This window comes from Lepus europaeus, chromosome 1, assembly GCF_033115175.1.
Source record: "Lepus europaeus isolate LE1 chromosome 1, mLepTim1.pri, whole genome shotgun sequence".
NCBI lineage: Eukaryota > Metazoa > Chordata > Mammalia > Lagomorpha > Leporidae > Lepus > Lepus europaeus.
In genome coordinates, this window is record NC_084827.1 from 65,061,565 (window position 1) to 65,081,528 (window position 19,964).

At 41.7% G+C, this 19,964-nt stretch overlaps 1 protein-coding gene across 2 annotated transcripts in view; it reads right to left on the reverse strand.

Moving 5' to 3' along the window:
• UGGT1 (UDP-glucose glycoprotein glucosyltransferase 1) overlaps positions 1–19,964 on the reverse strand; it is a 120,465-nt gene that overhangs the window by 20,530 nt on the left and 79,971 nt on the right. For both annotated transcript variants that reach the window (XM_062183271.1, XM_062183198.1), the window contains 12 exons: positions 18,235–18,330; positions 14,781–14,883; positions 13,571–13,650; positions 12,530–12,719; positions 11,635–11,793; positions 10,668–10,753; positions 8,471–8,555; positions 7,438–7,526; positions 6,775–6,879; positions 4,806–4,890; positions 3,689–3,871; positions 1,908–2,068 (listed from right to left, as the gene is read on the reverse strand). In XM_062183271.1, coding sequence (XP_062039255.1) covers positions 1,908–2,068; positions 3,689–3,871; positions 4,806–4,890; positions 6,775–6,879; positions 7,438–7,526; positions 8,471–8,555; positions 10,668–10,753; positions 11,635–11,793; positions 12,530–12,719; positions 13,571–13,650; positions 14,781–14,883; positions 18,235–18,330 — 1,422 coding nt within the window. The remainder of the gene's footprint in view (positions 1–1,907; positions 2,069–3,688; positions 3,872–4,805; positions 4,891–6,774; positions 6,880–7,437; positions 7,527–8,470; positions 8,556–10,667; positions 10,754–11,634; positions 11,794–12,529; positions 12,720–13,570; positions 13,651–14,780; positions 14,884–18,234; positions 18,331–19,964) is intronic.

The window sequence follows — 19,964 nt, forward strand, 5'->3', positions numbered from 1 at the left end:
TATTTAACTGTCCTCCAAAGGAAATAATCTGAGAAAAGATTTCTAACAAATGCAATGGATTCAGTAATAAAAAAATAACCATCAAAGTTATTCTGATGATGTCTTAAATGTTAGAGTGGAAAAACCCAGTGTAAACTCATGATGGGAATGCTCTGTAGCTCTGATCTCAAAAAAGAAAAAGAAATAAAATAATTTTTATTTTTTAGAAAGTACAAGTTTGGGGGCTGGCGCCATGGCTCACTTGGTTAATCCTCCGCCTGCGGCACTGGCATCCCATATGGGTGCCAGGTTCTAGTCCCGGTTGCTCATCTTCCAGTCCAGCTTTCTGCTGTGGCCTGGCAGGGCAGTGGACAATGGCCCAAGTGCTCGGGCCTTTGCACCCACAAGGAAGACCAAGAAGAAGCACCTGGCTCCTGGCTTCGGATGGGTGCAGCGCTGGCTGTAGCGGCCATTTAGGGAGTGAACCAACGGAAGGAAGACCTTTCTCTCTGTCTCTCTTTCTCACTGTCTATAACTCTAACTGCCAAATTTAAAAAAAAAAAAAAAAAAGAAAGAAAGTACAAGTTTATTTTGGTGCAAAAAATGTTTTGCATGATATGTGGAAAATGTGTATTATGAAAAAAACTAGGCATAAATTTTAAAAAATTTTTGCACCAAAATAAATTCTTATTTTTAAAAATTATTTGAAAGACAGAATTAGAGAGAGAGAGAGAGAGAGAGAGAGAGAGAGAGAGAGAGATCCTCCATCTGCTGGTTCACTCCCCAAATGGCTGCAATGGCCAGGACTGTGTTAACCCATAGCCAGGAGCCTAGAACTTCTTCTAGGTCTCCAATGTGGGTGCAGGGGTCCAAGCTTTTAGGCCACCTTCTGCTGCCCTCCCAGGCACATTAACAGGGAGCTGGACAGGAAGTGAAGCAGCTGGGCCTCAAGTCAGTGCCCATATGGGATGCTGAAGATGCAGGTGTTGTTTAATCTGCTACACCACAGAGCTGGTCCCATAAGTTCATACTTTTAATCTCAGTTTTCCATGAACACTTAGAAGTATCCTATTGTATCCCATAGGTCTCCCTACTTTCAAACCTTTCAAATCATACCTTTCCCACAGAAGATAATGGAATGCTCATGAGAAATGCAACAAATACACCCACTGTTTAACCTGAGTTCTACTTCTAGGAATTGATCCTAAAAATACACTTGAAACATACAAAGTCATGTATTTAATAGATTGCTTATTATTTATTATAAATCATTATAAATTATTAAAAGACTCATATACTAAAATATCAAACAAGTTTAAAAAGTAATAAAAGTCACTCTCTATATATTGAAGACACTAAGTAAAAAAGGCAAGTTATAAAACAATGTAAGTAGCATGGCGTACTTTGTACAAAAAAGAATACACATTCATAGCTGTTTATGAAAGAAGAAACTGTGCAAGGATAGACAGTAGATAAATAGGGGGAAGTGATCCATTGTGGGGTGGGAACTGGGAAGAGAGACAGGATTGGAATCTTTTTTTTCCACAGTATACTATATTTGGGATAGGACGTAGGTATCTTAACTGCTGGGCTAAACACCTACCTCCAAACTCTTACTTAAAGTTTTTATAATTTTCACTTTTTAATTAGTTTTAAACTTTTATTTAAGGAATATAACTTTATACATTTAATATATATAGATTTGGGAACATGATGCTTCTTCCCCCTCACCTTCCTCCCACCCACACTCCCCCCCTTCCCTTCCCATTCTCAGCCCTTATGGAGATGAATTTTCAGTTAATTTTTATACCCATAAGACTAACCCCACTTTTGAACCAAACTAATGTACTACTTATTCACAATCTGAAATATTCAAAGTTAATTTGAAAGACAGTATAATGTCATCAGGAGCACCCCCTTTTCAGTACCTGATGTGATACTTTCGCCCAGCTAAATGGCTGGCCCAGTACCCCGACTTCCAGAACCTGTAGCCATCCATTTCTCTTCGGCTGTCACAGAAAGGAGTATAACCATATGGGGCACCATCCAAATTGAAATCCCTTAACTCTTTCAGATCTGTCCGAACAATCTGGGAAAAGAGCATCAAAAGCCAATTGTTGAGTACCAACGCAGGGATCTATAAGACAGTTTTGTTAAAATACAGAACACTTCCCTTAAGGCAGCACGGAGAGGAGCCTGGTGGGTAACGACACCAGCTCTACCCTGACCCCTGCACTTACTGGCTGGATGCCATCACTAAGTGAAACACAGCCTAGCACGAGGCACATGGTGTTCTAAGTGTTCAGAGGAGCAGGAATAAAAGAAATTTCAACTGCTTAGCCTCTCTGTCTCACTGGCTCAGGTTTCAGCCAGATCAGGATGAGGCTCTGCGGTGGAAGTGCATTTACACTGTGTGAGTTTGTAGGTTCTAACACCACCATGTGTTCTGGAAGACTACCTGCATTACTCCCTGTTATCAAGGCCACACAACCACTTGAGCTGTGATAATCACCCATGCCAATAACTCCTATCTTTTGGGCAGATAATAAGAGATGTTGGCAAATACCATTTGCTGTGTTATGACTGTTGAGTATCTCCCCAGTCGTCCATGTGTTAATGTTAAAACCTTGCTTCTCTCCTGGCTCCTGCCTACAGATTGGCGCAGTTCCGGCCATTGCAGCCATCTGGGGAGTGAACCAGCAGATGGAAGACCTCCCTCTCTGTCTCTATCTCTCTCTGTTAACTCTTTCAAATAAATAAATCTTTAAAAAAAAAAAAAAAAAAAAAGGCTTGCTTCTGGGGTGGCACTATTCAGAGGGGATGGAACCCTTAGGAAGCAGGGCCTAGTAGGAGGTTCCCAGGTCACTGGGGGTGCATTCTCAGAAGGGAGTTCTCCAGAGAGAGTTGTTATAAAAGCTCGAGTTTGGGCCGACTCACTCTGCTTCCTGGCTCAATATGTGACCACATGCTTGGACACGCTCCCCGCCATGGCCATCTGCTGTTCTCAACAGGACGCAAACCAATGGGGCCTACCCAATCCTGGACTTCAAACTTCCCAAACTGTGAGCTAAATAAAGCTTTTCTCTTTATGAAGCTATCTCCTGGGACCGGCATTGTGATGTAGCAGGTTAAAGTGCCACTTGCAGTGCTAGCATTCCATGTGGGCACCAGTTTGGTCCTGTTCGCTTCACTTCCAATCCAGTTCCCTATTAATGTGCCTAGGAAAGCAGCAAGGGATGGCTCCAGTTCTTGGGCCTCTGCACACACGTGGGAGACCTGGAAATGGGCTTATTTGAAAGGCACAGTGACAGAGACAGAGAGATCTTCCATCCACTGATCCACTCCCTAGATGGCCACAACAGCCAGGTCTGAGCCAGGCTGAAGCCAAGAGCCAGGAGCTCCATCTGGGTTTCCCACATGGTTGGTAGGGGCCTAAGTACTTGGGCCATATTATACTGCCTTCATAGGCACTGTAGCAGGAAGTGGAATCAGAAGCAGAGCACCTGAGACTCCAACAGGCACTATGATATGAGATGCTGGAGTTGTAGGTGGTGGTTTAACCTGCTGTACCATAATACTGGCACCCATATTTTCTAAACTCTGACATAAGCATGAATGTTACCACAAATGGAAAAATTCCTCTTAAAAAAGGAAAAGGAAATCTGTTGCCTTTATTACAACTAGGAAAACCTGGCCCCTAAGTGCTTACCTGATCAGCATCCACAAACAGGAATTTGTCAACAACTAATGGGAAAAGTACATCCAGGAAGAGGATCTTGTAACCCCAGATGATGCGCTGTTTCTCAGTCTGCTGATGAAGCCACCGGGGCCATTTGTACTGAACAAGCTCATATTGGAAATTGTATTTGTTTGCCATATAAGGTATAAACTCCTATTTGTAGACACAGGAAACAACAAACAACCATTTGTTCTGATTAAGAAAACTGACATCATAATGTAAGGTAACCACCGTGATTAGGGCACAAGTAAAATACATTCATCAAAACAGTGACCTAACAAATAACTGATACATAAAATGATAAAAATCGTTTTAAGCGTAGGATTTTAGATTTATCTGTGTGTGTATGTGTTTCTACGGCACACGCACTTTAAGTCCATTTATCCATTTTTGAGTTTGACTGAGACTTCCTCAAGGCTACATCTAACTCAGGAAATAACATGGCACAGTCAAAACTCTGGACAACTTTGCGGCCATTAATGAAGTCTTTCACATTCTAAATACAAGTAACTTCAGGAGACCGGAAATGAATCATTTACTTAGGAGAGATATTACTGAATACATTAAAAGTTGTTTAGTAAATGCTATGGGAAATGGGGGAGAGATGCAAATAAACCAATTTAGATGATGATTTCTGGCTGATATAAACAAAGCAGAAAGCTTCCATGGCTATTTTTGCTTTACACAGATGAATCATTAATTCATCATCAAATGGTACTGGTTCATGATAAAACCAATCATTCTTTTCAATGGAAACCAACACTGTGCTTTCTAAATTAAGGTAAGACATGCCAGCTTCAGAGGAAGGGAACATTATTCCATCAAAATCTGTTTCGAAAAAAATACATATTCTTCTATACTCATCCTATCCAAGCTTCTAACAGGTCACAATTTTGGTTTGGTTTTATAACAAACGTTCCCATCAAACAGACCAACTGGAGGAATAATCAACATATAAACAGACAACTAAATTAAGGTATCCTAATCAACAGACAAAAATTAAAGTATCCAGATGAAAGTAGTAAGTATATATTTTGCTGTAAATATCTCCTTAATAAGAATGTTATTTTTCCCCTGTGAAACAAACCTTAAATGTAGGGGACAGGTAATTCTTCAAGAACCAGAACTTCACAGGAGTCTTGGTGTTCTTCAGCACTGATAGCATCATTATGCTGCCAAGTGAAAAAGCCAATAAAATAATCTTCCCATGTTTTTTAACCTCAACAATAGTAACTACAGTCAATCACAACACAGCTAAACATTCATGGCAGGACTAACTGACGGCTCAATTAGGTAGACAGAGACTTCTATCCCTATTTACACAGTTATTGAATGGGTGGGCAGGAACATTTCTCATCTATAAATATATACCTAACCAAGAGGCACAAAGGTTGTAATTCTGTGGTATGATTTCTTTTTTTCCCAAAGATTTATTTTTTATACTTATTTGAAAGGTAGAGTGGCAGAGAGAGAGAGGGAGGGAGAAAGGGAGACAGAGAGACAGATCTTCCATCTGCTGCTTCCCCAAATACCCACAACAGCTAGGACTGGGCCAGGCTGAAGCCAGGGGCCAGGAACTCCATTCCGGTCTCCCACATGGGTAGCAGGAACTCAAGTACTTGGGCCATCACCTGCTCCTTCTGAGGTGCATTATCAGGGAACTGGATCGGAAGTGGAGCTGCTGGAACTTGAACTGGCACTCTGCTATGGGATGTGGGTGTCCCAAATGGCAGCTTCGCCTGCTGCACCACCATATCTGCCCCGTGGTTACTCCTTTAAATACACTGCTTTCCTGAGTGACATACTAATTATGGTACAAATGAATACTGCAGGTTGTAGTACCTGCACACCCCTGCCAAGCCACAGCAAAGTCTGGCACCGAGGAAGGGGTGTGTAAGTGCAGCCTCCAACGGCCTCAACAGACAGCCCTGCCAGGGAGAGCTGGCAGAGGTGAGGGGAGGCCGATGGGTACAACCTCAAGAGTCCCTGCTATGAAAATAAAAACGAGTGTTGAATTAAGGAATCTAATTAAATTCAGTAATTACTATCATCTCTATGTCAGGTTAAATATTATTCTTGGAAATAGGAGACCTAAAAAGAATAACATGGCATTTTGATTATTTTCTATATTAGACTTGTAGTGAAAATGGAAAGTAAAATGAACTCTGGAAATTAGGAAAGTGACTCTCAGCCAAAAATGCATCTTCAGGGGTGGTGCAGTGGGTTAAGCCACCACTTGGGAGGTCCCGAGAGTGCCAGTCCTGGTACTCCCCTTCCAATCCAGCTTCCTGCTAATGCACCTTGGGAGCCAGCAGGCGATGGCCGAAGTGCTTGAGCCCCTGCCATCCCTGTGGGAGACTGGATATGGAATTCTGGACTGCTCACTTCAGCTTCACCCACCCTCAGCTCTTGTGGGCATTTGGGAAGTGAGCCAGCAGATGGGAGATCCATCTCTCTCTATCTCTCTTTCTCTCTTCCCCCCCTTCAAGTACATGAAAATAAGTCAATAAGCATTAAAAATAAAAAGGTGCATCTTCAGAGCTGTGCCTTCCTGACACTGCGACAAGGCACTCCTGCTTGCCTTCCCCCGTGGCCTCTCCAGTGTGGCGGTGAGACCTCAGGCAGGTCCCCTGTGCTCTGGGTCCCAGCTGGTATAAAACAGAAACATTCTGGCACAGGATAAGAACCTTCAGAAGGCAGTGAAATGTTCCACAGGGCCTGTTCTCATCTTCTCTATGTCAAGTTCCCAATTACTAAATTCTTTCCAATTTCTCTTAATTATAAGTAACGCTTGTGGGCCACCATCTACAATGCTTGCACAGGATAGCAAGGTCTATAGCCTTGGAATACACACACAGAGCACTCATTACATAGCTCAAGTTTAGAGTTGGCCAGACCAAAACAGATGTTTACAATTACATATGGCAAGCTAGTCACAGTGCCCACTGTACTTCAAATACACACAAACACGGTGGGCAGAATCACACACAATCTTTCCTTTCTACAAATTCTGTGACAAAATCATTCACATATGTAAAATAACCAAGAAGACTAACCGAAGAAATCTTTCATAGAGATGACCAGACGCGACAGAGAAAATATTAATTATGTCATCTTTATCTTGTTTTGCATCCTCAGTCTTCTGTCCTCCCGTGAAGCCCCTGTAGTAACAAAGGTAAAAGTAAGGCTGCTTGGAACCCAGGCACACAGACATCGCACGTTAAGGAGAGAAAAGGGGGATGGTCCTTTCCCATTCCTTCCCTGGAGGGGAGATGCAGCGGGAGCTGGCATGAGACCCTCACTGGCCACAAGAGCACAGGCCGACAGCACCACACTCCAGGGTAACAAGGACACTCACTCCAAGGCATCATGCCACTTTAGGCATCGATGGAACACAGGCTTCTCCACAGCACACAATGTGCACGGTGGGAAAGAGAAAGGAGCAGCTACCAATCAACTCTGCAAAGAGTAGGTACTATTCAACAGAAGGAAGGACAGAAGGAACTTCACTATGAGGAGACAGTAATCTCTTTTACTTAGTTAAATCATTAGGAAAACATTTGTCTACTTCAAATGTAAGTAGAAAATTTGCTACACAAAAGCAGAATGTGAAAAGCCCAGTCTGCATCACTATACTGAAAAGGAGGAGAGAGGATGGTACTTAGATATGTCTCAAACTTCCCTTAAAAATACAACTTCTTTTTGTGATACCAATTTACCATTTGAAGGAGTCCCAAAATCCAGATTCATTCTCATTCGTCCCATCACTCAGCAGGTCTTCATTCACCATGTCTGCCTTCTTCTGAACCTGCAATCATATGGGATGGATCTTATTCATCCAAGTAGGTCTAATAGGCAAAAAACTGATGTGCACTGATGTACATCGTGAGTACTGTCAACACAATTCTCCCACAGGCAGGGGCAACACACCCAGAGACTAGAAGTAGTCAATAAAATCAACTGCATCAGGATGCTCATATCAGAACCTTAAGCGAAGAGACAGGACCTCTTAATTAGACGGTAACCATTTTCAGCTTGCAAAATCAGTGAAGGACATCAAATTAAACTTTGAGTAAAACCAGAAGCATGGTTCACCAGGCTGACAGCTAGCTCTTGGGGAACAGTACAGCCTACACTAGCTCTGTCAGGAAGGAAGCACTTCAGGTTAAAACCTGTTTGCAGGATCTACTGGCACAGACACAGGTTGAACCTTCTCTACAGCTCTGTAACCATTTCCTGCTCAACCAGGCATGGCCTACTTTAGGTTTTACTATGTGTAATGATCACTTATCCCATAATGCATTTTACTTAAACTTAAGCCACTAAGAACTTCAAAATGCTGAGAAGAAAAAGCAGGAGTGAGAAGAAATCAAATAGAACTACCATTTTATTACAGATGTTGAAATTTTCATTGGTATTTCCCCCCAATACTCAGAGAAAAAGTTGATCAACAATACTATTGTTGTGACTAGTCAAGTAAGACAGAATCCATTGAGAACATTTTATATGGAACAGGATCTAACACTGCTCAGAAGGTGTGATCCCCAAGTTCAAGAATGTCACAGTCTCACAGTTACAGATTACAGACACTTTCCTTGCAGCAGTACTCCTATAAACAACAACGGTAAGTCCCAAAGGGAATCTGGGACTGGTTCCAGGATCTGTTATGTTTACCTAGTGGCTACCAAATAACAGAAAGCTACTCTGTTTGCCAATAATAAACAAGTGGCTGTGTTAGCATACCCAACTCACCTTGACTTTAATAATTTTGCTTTTGAAGTTGTTGAGGATGACGACAACCTCATCGGCATCAGGAGGGGAATCAGTACCATCGTGGCTTGGAGAGAAAAGCAGGAGACATACTACAAATCCCAGTTCTCACAAGGCAGTCAACGCTCTGACAACAATCTGATGTGTTTGTTCATCCTCTTTACCATAAAGGATGCTTTCAGAACAAATTAAATTACGTTTTCACAACCTGAAGGAAGCCATTGCAAGCTTCACAGAAGCTCCTGTCAGTCTGGATCTTTACACAAAGTGTGCACTCAACCTCCTTTACAATCCGCCTCAAGTCACCTGTCAGAGTGGGAGGCTCTTGGACATGGCAAGCACATGATGAACACTGAACAATCGAACATGTTCACAGATCTAAGCCGGCACAGAACCTTCCATAAAGGAGAGTGAGGGGGAACGTCCCCTCTGTGCCATCACTGGAACCACATCACATCTACTCCTTACTTGGAAGAGTATTGTATAGGAATCTATGCTTTCCTTCTGTCTAGATACATAATCAGCCAGGTTTAGACCCTGAACCCAAGCCAGTGCCTATCTGCAGGGAGACAGGGGCAAAGGGAGAAAACTTAAAAATAATGCTTCCCTACTAACCAGTCATCTAATTTCAAGGTGTAGAAATTCACGATAATAGGGGCCGGCGCTGTGGCATAGCAGGTAAAGCCACCGCTTGCAGCACCGGCATTCCATATGGGTGCCGATTCTAGTCCCAGTTCCAATCCAGCTCTCTGCTAATGCGCCTGAGAAAGCAGTGGAAGATGGCCCAAGGGCTTGGGCCCCTGCACCCCATGTGGGAGAACCAGAAGAAGCTCCAAGCTCCTGGCTTTGGATCAGCCCAGCTCTGGCCATTGCAGCCATTTGAGGAGTGAACCAGCAGATGGAAGGCCTCTCTCTCTGCCTCTGCCTCTCTGTAACTCTGCCTTTCAAACGAATAAATCTTAAAAAGAAAAAAAAAAAAGTCATGATAATAACATGAATTCACTACATTTGCTGTCATTCAATAGAGCAGAGAAAAGACTAACAGAGGTGAACCCACAGCAAGAAGCACTCCCAAGACTAAGAATACCCATCTGGCAAGCCCAGAGGGCAGGAACCAGAGACAGTTAAGGAGTGGGGATCACTCCACTCTCAGGGAAGCGGGAACACTGGGGAACAACAGCACAAAGGAGGGTCAGAGTTTGGAATGACAACTAAAATTTTATAAAACCACATCCAGAAAAAATGTTATTTGGAGAAAAATCTGTTTACAATAAAGATGTTACTATAATAGACAATTCTTTTATTTACTGGATAAGAAAAATGATCTCATGCACCTTGCTTTCCATGTGTGACAGGTAAGATAGTATGGAGCAAAGGCAAGGACACACAAAGCAGTGCTTTAAAGCAATTCTAAGGAAAGTATGCCCTAGACAAATTTCTCAGAAAGTCTTCTCACATAGCTCAAAACCTCTTATTATTAAGAGCTTATTATTATTAAGCTCTTATTAGCTTAAATTATGCTAATAAGAATTTAGATCAAACTTAAGCTAATGAAAATATATAATAAACCTTAAGCAAAAAGCTACTCATGGGAAGTTCTAGGAATATTTCTAGACCCATGTAGACCAAGGACGCTAGCATCAACAATAAGGCTCCCTGGTTAAAGTGTTTGAAAATCACTTAAGATCAAGCAGAGAAGTTTGTTGTTTATTTTTCTCTTCTGTCCGAATGAATAAACTTCTCAGCTGCCTATGGTCTGCAGCACCATGACTACATGGTTTCATTCTGGAAAATCATTAATGCAAAGGAGTTGCTGAAGAATACAACCTGACAATTCAAGGGTTCTTCAAAAAGTTCACAGAAAACAGAATAAAAAGTAAGTGTATATTGGTGCGAATATTTTGAAATTTATATACACTAAAGGTCTTCAAAAAGTTCACAGAAAATGCATATTATAAAAAAACTATACATGGGTTTTATATTTTATTTCTATCTCTTATTATCCAATTCTATCATGATTCTCCCATATTTAATTTACTGGAAAAACACAGCTTCATCATACATATAATTATAAATTAAATTCATGTTGTCCAGCTAACTGTCAGGATAATATTCAACTAGATCTGATTCTGACTTCAAAATGTTCTGAGAAAATGTACCTGTATCTCTTATTCCCTACCTGTAGATCCTATAAATATCCTCAGAGCGACCCTTCCTAAGTCTGAGAATCCAAGCTCCTGGGTTGGCTTTTAGCTGGAAGTAGCCCTAGGACAAGAAGGAAAGACAAACTTTAGTTCTCTTTAAAACATCAAAATGTTGTTTCTAAGGAATAGCTACTTCTTTTTCTGAAACAACTTTTCAGTCACCTATGATTTCAACAAGACAGCTAATAAATCAGTATAACTCCTTAAAAAATTAACAAATATACACTGGATACTCTAGCAAAGTACAGGCCAATCAAACCAAGAAGTCTGCCTTTTGGCTGTGTGTCAGTGAAGAATCAAGATGGGGCTGGCTGCGTGATGCAGCAGATTAAGCTACCGCTTAGCCCGGCAGCATCTCACATGCAGAGCCTGGGATCAAGTCCTGGCAGCTCTGCTTCCGAGCCAGCTTCCTACTAACACATCCTGAGAGGCAGGAGATGACGGCTCAAGTACTCGGGCCCTTGCCATCCCATATGGGAGATCCAGATGGGGTTCCTAGCTCCTGGCTTTGGCCTGGCACAGCTCTGGCTGTTGTTAAGTATTTGGGGAGTGAACCTGTCGATGGAGGATGTCTCTGTTGTCTCTGTCACTCTGTCTTCCAAATTAATAAAAATAAATAAATAGACATTAAAAAAAAGAATCAATGTGTGATTTATGAATAAGCTTCAAAGCTCTAGGAAAAACATCTAGGCTGTCAGCTCAGGAGCAATTCATTTCATACAGGCCAATCACATTACAGCAGAGATTCTACTATTTTCCTTTTAACTTAACATAATTCTAATCCACACATTTAACTGAATGAATGCTTTTTTATTGACCAAACTGAGCCAATTATGAATTTTAATCTCACTCATGGTTCAGAAAGTTAAACACTCTATCATCAATTATGATATGCCAATTAGCATAGTGACGCTAGCGCCATTTGATGAACTGATTATTTACCAGATTGGCCATGACAATGGTATCCACGATGACAGGATTGGTTGAGGTTCCTAATGTAAACTGCAGTCCTCGTGGGGGTTGGCCCGTGGTGACATCATAGCAATGACCTTCCAGTAACAGGTATTCCAGCTCATACTCAGCAGCCACTATGCTGTCCACCTGCAATATTGAAACTGAATTACTTGAAGACTGCACAGCTACAAGGGTAAATCTGAAATGCATTTCATAAAAGGAATGAAGCAGACAAAACAGACTTACATACTGTATGGTCATATTTTAAGAAATTCAAGAAAAGACAAAACTACACAGGGACAGAAAGAAGATCAGCAGTTTCCTGAGGCGAGGGGAAAGAAGGGACTGCCGCAAAGGGCTGGCTGCACAATTCTGAACATACTAGAACCCTTAACCTGTACAGTTTAACAGGGGCTGGCATTGCGGTGCAGCAGATTAAGCTTCCACCTGTTATGCTGCATCCCCTATTGGAGTTCTGGCTGCTCCACTTCCAATCTATCTTCCTGTCAATGTGCCTGGGAATGCAGCAGATGATGGTCCCGGTAACTAGATCCCTACCACTCATGTGGGAGAACAGGATAGAGTTCCTCGCTCCAGGCTTCAGCCTGGCCTAGATCTGGCCATTGCAGTCATTTGGGGAGCGGACCAGTGGCCAGAAGAGCTCTTTCTGTGTCTCCCTCTCTCTGCCACTCTGCCTTTCAAATAAATAAATAAATCTTTAAAGAAAAGGGTAAAGTGCATGTTATATGAATTACATCTGACACTAATGTCTTAAGAGGCCCATCTAGACTGATATGATCTACTACTGGGTCTGAGCCTACCACCATTGCACCATAAATGGGTTTATATACAATTAGGAATTTGGAAGTAATGACAGTCTTACCTCTTCTAAATAAATATTATCAAGATCATAGGGTGTTCTGACAGATTCTACCATCCAACTCTCAGGGGTGTTCAGATTCAGAGTGAATAGCGGTGACTGTGGCATATCCAAAAATTTTGCTATTGGACCTTTAGCAAAGCTGTTGTCTGCACTGAAAGAAATCTCTGGTTCTAAGACATAACGGTAAAAGCTGAAATCAAAAAGAGAAGCATTAAGTGTTTTTCTGTGTGACCATGTCCTTGAGTTTATAAGCACCCACACAAGAAAACAAATGGCTTTCAACAATCCAGATTTCCAGGGCTACCCTTCCAGGTTTGAGAAAGTGTCCCCAGAATCACCTTTTGACCTAATGATGTGTCCTGGGGTAGCTGCAGATGCAAGAGGAGGGTAGGACTGAGGGGAGGCCATTCCCTCGTGGGGGTGGCGGCTATCAGGGTCGCATGCACCTCCAAGTTCCTGGGTACTTTCATCCCTTCACAGAGAACTCACTTTTCCCTTAAAAACCAAGACCTAGACAGGTTCTCAGGCTTGGCTTGAAAACATTGTATATGTAAACACTTCTTCTCCAGGAGGACAGGCGAGAAGCTGGAAAACCTCAGAGACTTGCAAACACTGTTTCAGTCCACTCAGAATTAGCTGGCAGCAGGCAGCACATTCACAGGTAAGGTACACCCCACAAGTGCTACACTAGCATCGCTCACCCTTTTTATGTTACATTTCCATAAATGACCACTCCAAAGCACCTCACATCATACAACTACCCTCCCTTAGAACACACAAGCAAGTGAGCTTAGGCAAGATTGCTCTAATACATGTACTCCAATTTGAAATTACTCTAAAGATGAGAAGTACAAACACAGGTAGCCAGGGTTAATGCCACTTAAATGCTCCCACGTCCATATAATGTTTTAGAGGAAAAAAAAGAGAAAACTGAACTTTTATTAAATGATCTTTTCAAACATGATGTCCACCTATAAACCCACTTATCTTTAAATATCAGCCTTTGGATTCGGAACCATTTTATCTTAAACAGTGTTTTACCTTTTTAAAGGCATGTCGGAGAGTTTAGATTGGCAGTTCATAAACACTCGTAGATTCACGTTTAACAGCTGAGCCAAAACCTAAAAGGATAAACCAGGTGACAAAACAAATTTTCTCTTCAGAAGTTTACCACATTACACTTAGTTAAAAGCAAGAATATTTCTTAACACTTCAATAAAAGATGTTAACAATCAGTGCCATAAAGGTACACTGGAGAAAGTTCAAGAAATATCTCTCGTAAAGAACCTAAATCACATATACATACAAGCTCATCCCAAGGCAGGAGCCAGGTGCTTCTCCTGGTCTCCCATGGGGTACAGGGCCCAAGCACTTGGGCCATCCTCCACTGCACTCCCGGGCCATAGCAGAGAGCAGGCCTGGAAGAGGGGCAACTGGGACAGAATCCGGCGCCCCGACCGGGACTAGAACCTGGTGTGCTGGTGCCGCAAGGCAGAGGATTAGCCTGTTGAGCCACGGCACTGGCTTAAAAAATGGAATTTAAAGATAAGTTTGTTTTGGTATAAAAAAATTTGAAAATCCATGTTTATTGTATGATATAGTTAAAAACAACAACAACAACAAAAAAAACACAGGAGGCAGGCCATTGCAGAGGACCACTCCTTACATAAACAAAATTTAATGCTCAGTTTTAGGGAAGCCATGGATAACAGATATCTGTTCACAAGAAGAAAATGTTAGGGCTCACTACTACTGCTCACAAACTGAAGTATGAGAAACATCTACAAAAAGTTAGGTGATTATACTTCAACAAAAATGTTACCTTAAAAAACTCAACTAAAAGAAATGATGGTATCATCTTTTACCTACCGAAAAGACATGCCACTGTCAAAAAATCTGTGGTAGTCATAGAAAAGGAAAAGGAAAAATCAGAACTGTTACCTCTTTCCATTATTAATTAAAATATAGCATAAATCAACTTAATTCAAAGATATATTGCTCTAGATGAGGATGTTAATAACTTTTAAATGATGTGAGGTGGTAAGTGAAACTTGAGCCAATTTTCTACAGCTAGGAAGCTGTCATCAGAGGCCTTTATCAACCTTGATGAAGCCTGCCCAGCCGAGCAGGCCCTGCGGCATTTACCAGCAGCCCTTGAAGACAACTCAGAGAAAAATGAAGCCCACAGAAACATGGACACACGACAACATCAGACAAAGACGACGCCAACTGCCTGTGCAGCTGTCCCTACCAAGAGCAAGGGGGTGAGCCTCTGTGCTTCTCGGGTGACAGGGTCAATGACGGCCAGGACATCAAAGTACGTCTCCCCTTCCTTCGGTTTCAGTTTAATTGCACTACAAAGATCAAAAGGATCAAACATTAATATGGAAGAAAAGAAACAAAGTTAAGTCATGGTTGTTTGTCCAAAAGAACCTATCAGCCCTCTTAGCACTTGAAAACATTTTAGATCTAGAATAACTAGGCTATAATGGTGTTAAGCTAAGTGATCAGCTCTATCTCAAAGTCAGCAAAACATTAATAACTTGGGCTCACTCGAAATGTCTTGAAAGATCTGTGTGAAGCAAGGAAAATCAGTTGGAAATTATATTCAACCAAAAACAGCTAAAAACTACTGATGCTAGCTTGTGAGAGTTACTGAACATTATGTCGACTTTTATTCCTTGGCAAGAAGGACATGAGGAAAGAAGGAGTGAATCAATCTTTTCAAAATGATAAAAGGAAAATAAGAACATTCCAGAAAACCCACAGAGAAAAAGAGGAAATATAAAATCTCACTGTCCCATCACTTTACTGCATCTTTATAAAATCCTTTTCAGATGTCTGTATAAAAGGTAGCTGTAACTATAGAATATTATTAGCAATTTTAAAACAATTTTGTTCTTTTCCCTACTTTAGCAGAATGATATTCAAATATTATATATCAAACATCATGAATAAGGATATTTTATTTACTAAGAGACTGTGCCATGGTTTACTTAAGCTATTCTTTCTTGCTGGACATTTAGATGGCTTTTGATCTGTAAACAATTTATACACTCCAGAATATGGAGATGTGAGATTATGGAATCACGGGATCTGAATACTTTTGTGGCTAATATGTTTGTCAATCAAATTTCCTGAAGAACTAAACCAATTTACAAAGCTAAAAAAAATGTTCCCCAGATCCTCACCAGCATTACCTTGGCAGCTCGTTAGGCTTGCACCTATACCTGCAGGATACCTGGGGGAATTCACATTCAGCACACGTGACTTCCTGTGGCCAGGCTTTCCTCTGAAGCCACACTGACAGGTAATTTAAGAGGAGCAGAGGCCTCAGTTTCAATTCAAAAAGAAATCAACCTGAAAGGATTTCAAACTTCCCCCAATCTTTCAAAATCACTAACTGCAGCAATCAATCAATCGATCTACTTATATTGGTCAAAGAAATGGCCAGAATAAAGTCAAAAGATATAGAAACGAGGTCAGATTTGGAGATCATATACATTAGCCTAGGGTGTATTACACTTCTCCAAGGATAATGTTCACAGGAATCCCTGAGAGAGATCCTGTTACGATGTAGATGCTGGTTCAGTATGCCAGGCAGTACCTGCTGCTCGTCCTCAGAGTGCTGGACACTCTGAGATCTGGGGTGTACACAGACAGCTCAGATCTTCCCGTTTCTAGCATAAATGAGAAACTTCTGATTTGAATACAGTAAACACTCATTTCACTAATAGAACCACAATGAGAAGAATTCTTCTAACCACAATATAATTTTATGGCCGGCGCTCCGGCTCACTGGGCTAATCCTCTACCTGCGGTGCCAGTATTCTAAGTTCTAGTCCTGGTTGGGGCACTGGTTCTGTCCTGGTTGCTCCTCTTCCAGGCCAGCTCTCTGCTGTGGCCTGGGAATGCAGTGGAGGATGGCCCAAGTTCTTGGGCCCTGCACCCACATGGGAGACCCGGAGGAAGCACCTGGCTCCTGCCTTCGGATCGGCAGTGTGCCGGCTGTGGCAGCCATTTGGGGGTAAACCAACGGAAAAAGAAGACCTTTCTCTCTGTCTCTCTCACTAACTCTGCCTGTCAAAAAAAAACAAACACCCACAATATAATTTTATCCTGACAGAATTTGTAATTAGGCCACTTTCATTATTAAAAAACTCATGGAGATTCATGGAAAAAGGATGTTCTGGAAAAGAAGAGGGCTTTCTTTGCTAAAGACTCACTATCTTGGCCATGAAGGGCAAACATGAAAGGCAGGCCACTCAGGAAATGTTTGCTGTGCTAATAACAAGAAAATGAGCTACCTGCTGAAAGCAGGCAAAGGGTTGTGAAGACGGGTACATGTGAGTGCAGGTGGAAAAATTCAACAAGGGTTAGCCAGGAGCCACAGAAATGGCTGTTCACTGGTGATCTGCAAAATCAGGAGACCTAGCAGTGACAACAGAGGGACTGCATTCCAACCTGCGATCATCAAACGGTCTGCAGGCACCAATCGCATCTCCACAAGGACTGGCTGTGACAAAGCCACTAAACCGCCCACACCAGAGTAATCAGGTCAGAATCACACTGAGTAGGACACAGCATGAGGCACAGTCATGATACGCACCTGCCAGACAAGGCAAGGGCTACGTATCTTAACTGTGCAGGGGTCTCCCTAAAAACAGCCCAGGTCTAATCAGGAGGAAACATCTGAGCTGCGGGAAACTCCAAAGACAACTGTCTTGGACTCAAAAAATGTCAACAGCATAAAAGACAAATGACTAAAAATGGGAGGCTGGGGGATATCTTCTGGACTAAAGGCAAAAAAGATACAACTAACAGTAACATGATCCAGACCAAAATAAACATTAAAAAAACAGCTGTAAAAGGTCACAACTGAGACATGGGGAAATGTGAAGAAGGTCTGTGTGCTAAAGTTACTGCCTGAAGGTCAGATTTCTGGGGTGTGCTTTACAGTGCTGGGAGGAAATCCTAGTGCTCAGGAGAAGTCTAAGTCTCAAGGCCTGTTGTATACTAACATCTGCAAGGGACTTTCCAATGGGGCGGCGAAGTGTCACTGTGTGTGTATTCAACACATGAACATTATGTATGCTACACACACACACACACACACAAAACGATTAATGCGAATGCGGCATGCCCTCAATTGATGATCTAGGTTAAATTAAATTAAATTTAAATGTAAAATGTGGGGCCAGTGCTGTGGCATAGTAGGTTAAGTCTCCGCCTACAGCACCAGCATCCCATATAGGCACCGGTTCATTTAATTCATTTTAATCCCACTTTCCACAAATTTTTGAAGTATCCTTGTTCAGACCTGACTTGCGTGTATGTTGACACTTATATCTGAGTGCATACTTTTAGCAGAAAACAGACTGTTTAGTGAAACAGACCGGTTGATATCTCTGTCTCCCTCTCTAACTCCGCCTCTCAAATAAATAAATAAATCTTAAAAAAAAAATCTTGAGTTGTTTTCGGTGCAAATGATAAAATTATGTATATACCTTAACCTTGAACTTTCTGAAGTACGCCTGCATATGAATTTTACATATGAAGATGAATGTGTATCTGAAAATCCATCATTTTCCATTTCTATCACAACTTAAATACTTATCTTGTAGGGAAAAAGTAAAGGAACTGAGGCAAAGGCAAACATACTTTAATATTCAAAAACATGCATAAACTTTACATTAATTATATACCTGTGTTTTTCTTCAAAAAACTGGTACTCGATTCTTGCTTCTCCTTTTGGTTGAGCAGACAGGAGTGCATCCACCTTCATCACCAAGTCACTTGCCCTGAAAGACAGGGTTGGTGAAGTCTTAGTATCCCTTTATCCCAAAATTGGCCAGTTCTTACCAGACATATCAACCCAATGCTGAATGCCAACAAGACAGTTTGAATAAAGGCATTAGCTCTGAACTGACAGGCATGAGAAAAAGCACGATTTTATAAGTGATTAACTATATAACTGTGTGCAAGTTATTCACTTTTCTGTACATGATGTCAAAATGGCTTTATAAACACTGCTCTTACTAAACCTATCGAGCACCTGTCCCATGGCTCGCCCATTACAGGCTATCAGTATCATTTTCTCCCTCACCTTCTTTCAAATAACTTCAGTTCTTTATGTATTTGAGAGACAGAGAGAAAGAGAGACCATTACTTTTTATGATCCTTAGAGTAATACTGCACTAGAAAAACATTCAGAAAAAATATAAATAAGAAATAAACATTACAGATAATATCAAGAAATAAGCTCTGACATTTTGGCTAATAATTTTGTATTTTAACATGGATACTTAAAAACAAAAGTAGAAGTACACTACAACCTGCCTTTTCAATTAAAGTATAAAAATCTTTTTATTGGTCAATAAATACAGGGATATATCAATATTTTAAATAACTATATTTATAGATACATGATAATCCATTAAATCATCCAGCTATTAAACATCTATATTGTTTCCAACTTCAATATTATAACCAACTCTGTAGTAAATAACTTAGAAAATCATTTTTGTTTCCTCCGCACCTGCCAAAGCTTCCTATTAACCAGGTAGAACTTGAACTAAATTATGAACCTGAAAGCAATGCTCTAACTTGTTGAACCAAAGACAACATCCTAAATAAGAATTTTACACATCGGCGCCGTGGCTTAACAGGCTAATCCTCCGCCTAGTGGCGCCGGCACACCGGGTTCTAGTCCCGGTTGCCCCTCTTCCAGGCCAGCTCTCTGCTATGGCCCGGGAGTGCAGTGGAGGATGGCCCAAGTGCTTGGGCCCTGCACCCGCATGGAGACCAGGAGAAGCACCTGGCTCCTGGCTTCGGATCAGCGTGGTGTGCCGGCCGCAGCGTGCCGGCCACGGCGGCCATTGGAGGGTGAACCAACGGCAAAAGGAAGACCTTTCTGCCTCTCTCTCACTGTCCACTCTGCCTGTCAAAAAAAAAAAAAAAAAAAAGAATTTTGCAACAGTACTTGAGGGGCTGGCATTATGGTGAAGCAGGTTAAGCCACCACCTGCCATGCTGGCATCCCATGAGTGCCAGTTTATGTCCCAGCTGCTTCACTTCTCATTCAGCTCCCGGCTAATGCACCTGGGAAAGCAGCAGAAGATTGTCTAAGTGCTTGGGTCCTTGCACCCACATGGCAGACCTGGTGGAGTTTCTGGCTCCTGGCTTCAACCCAGCCCCAGCTCCAGCCACTGCAGACATTTGGGGAGTAAACCAGAAGATGGTTCTGTCTGACTCTTCCCCTCTCTTTACTGTCTTTCAAATAAATAAATAAATCTTTAAAAATTTTTTTTAAAAAGAGCATTTGTGGGCCAGCACTGTGGCAAAAACAGGTTAATCTACCACCTGCAGTGTTGGCATCCCATATGGGCACCAGTTTGAGTCCCGGCTGCTCCACTTCCAATACAGCTAGCTCCCTG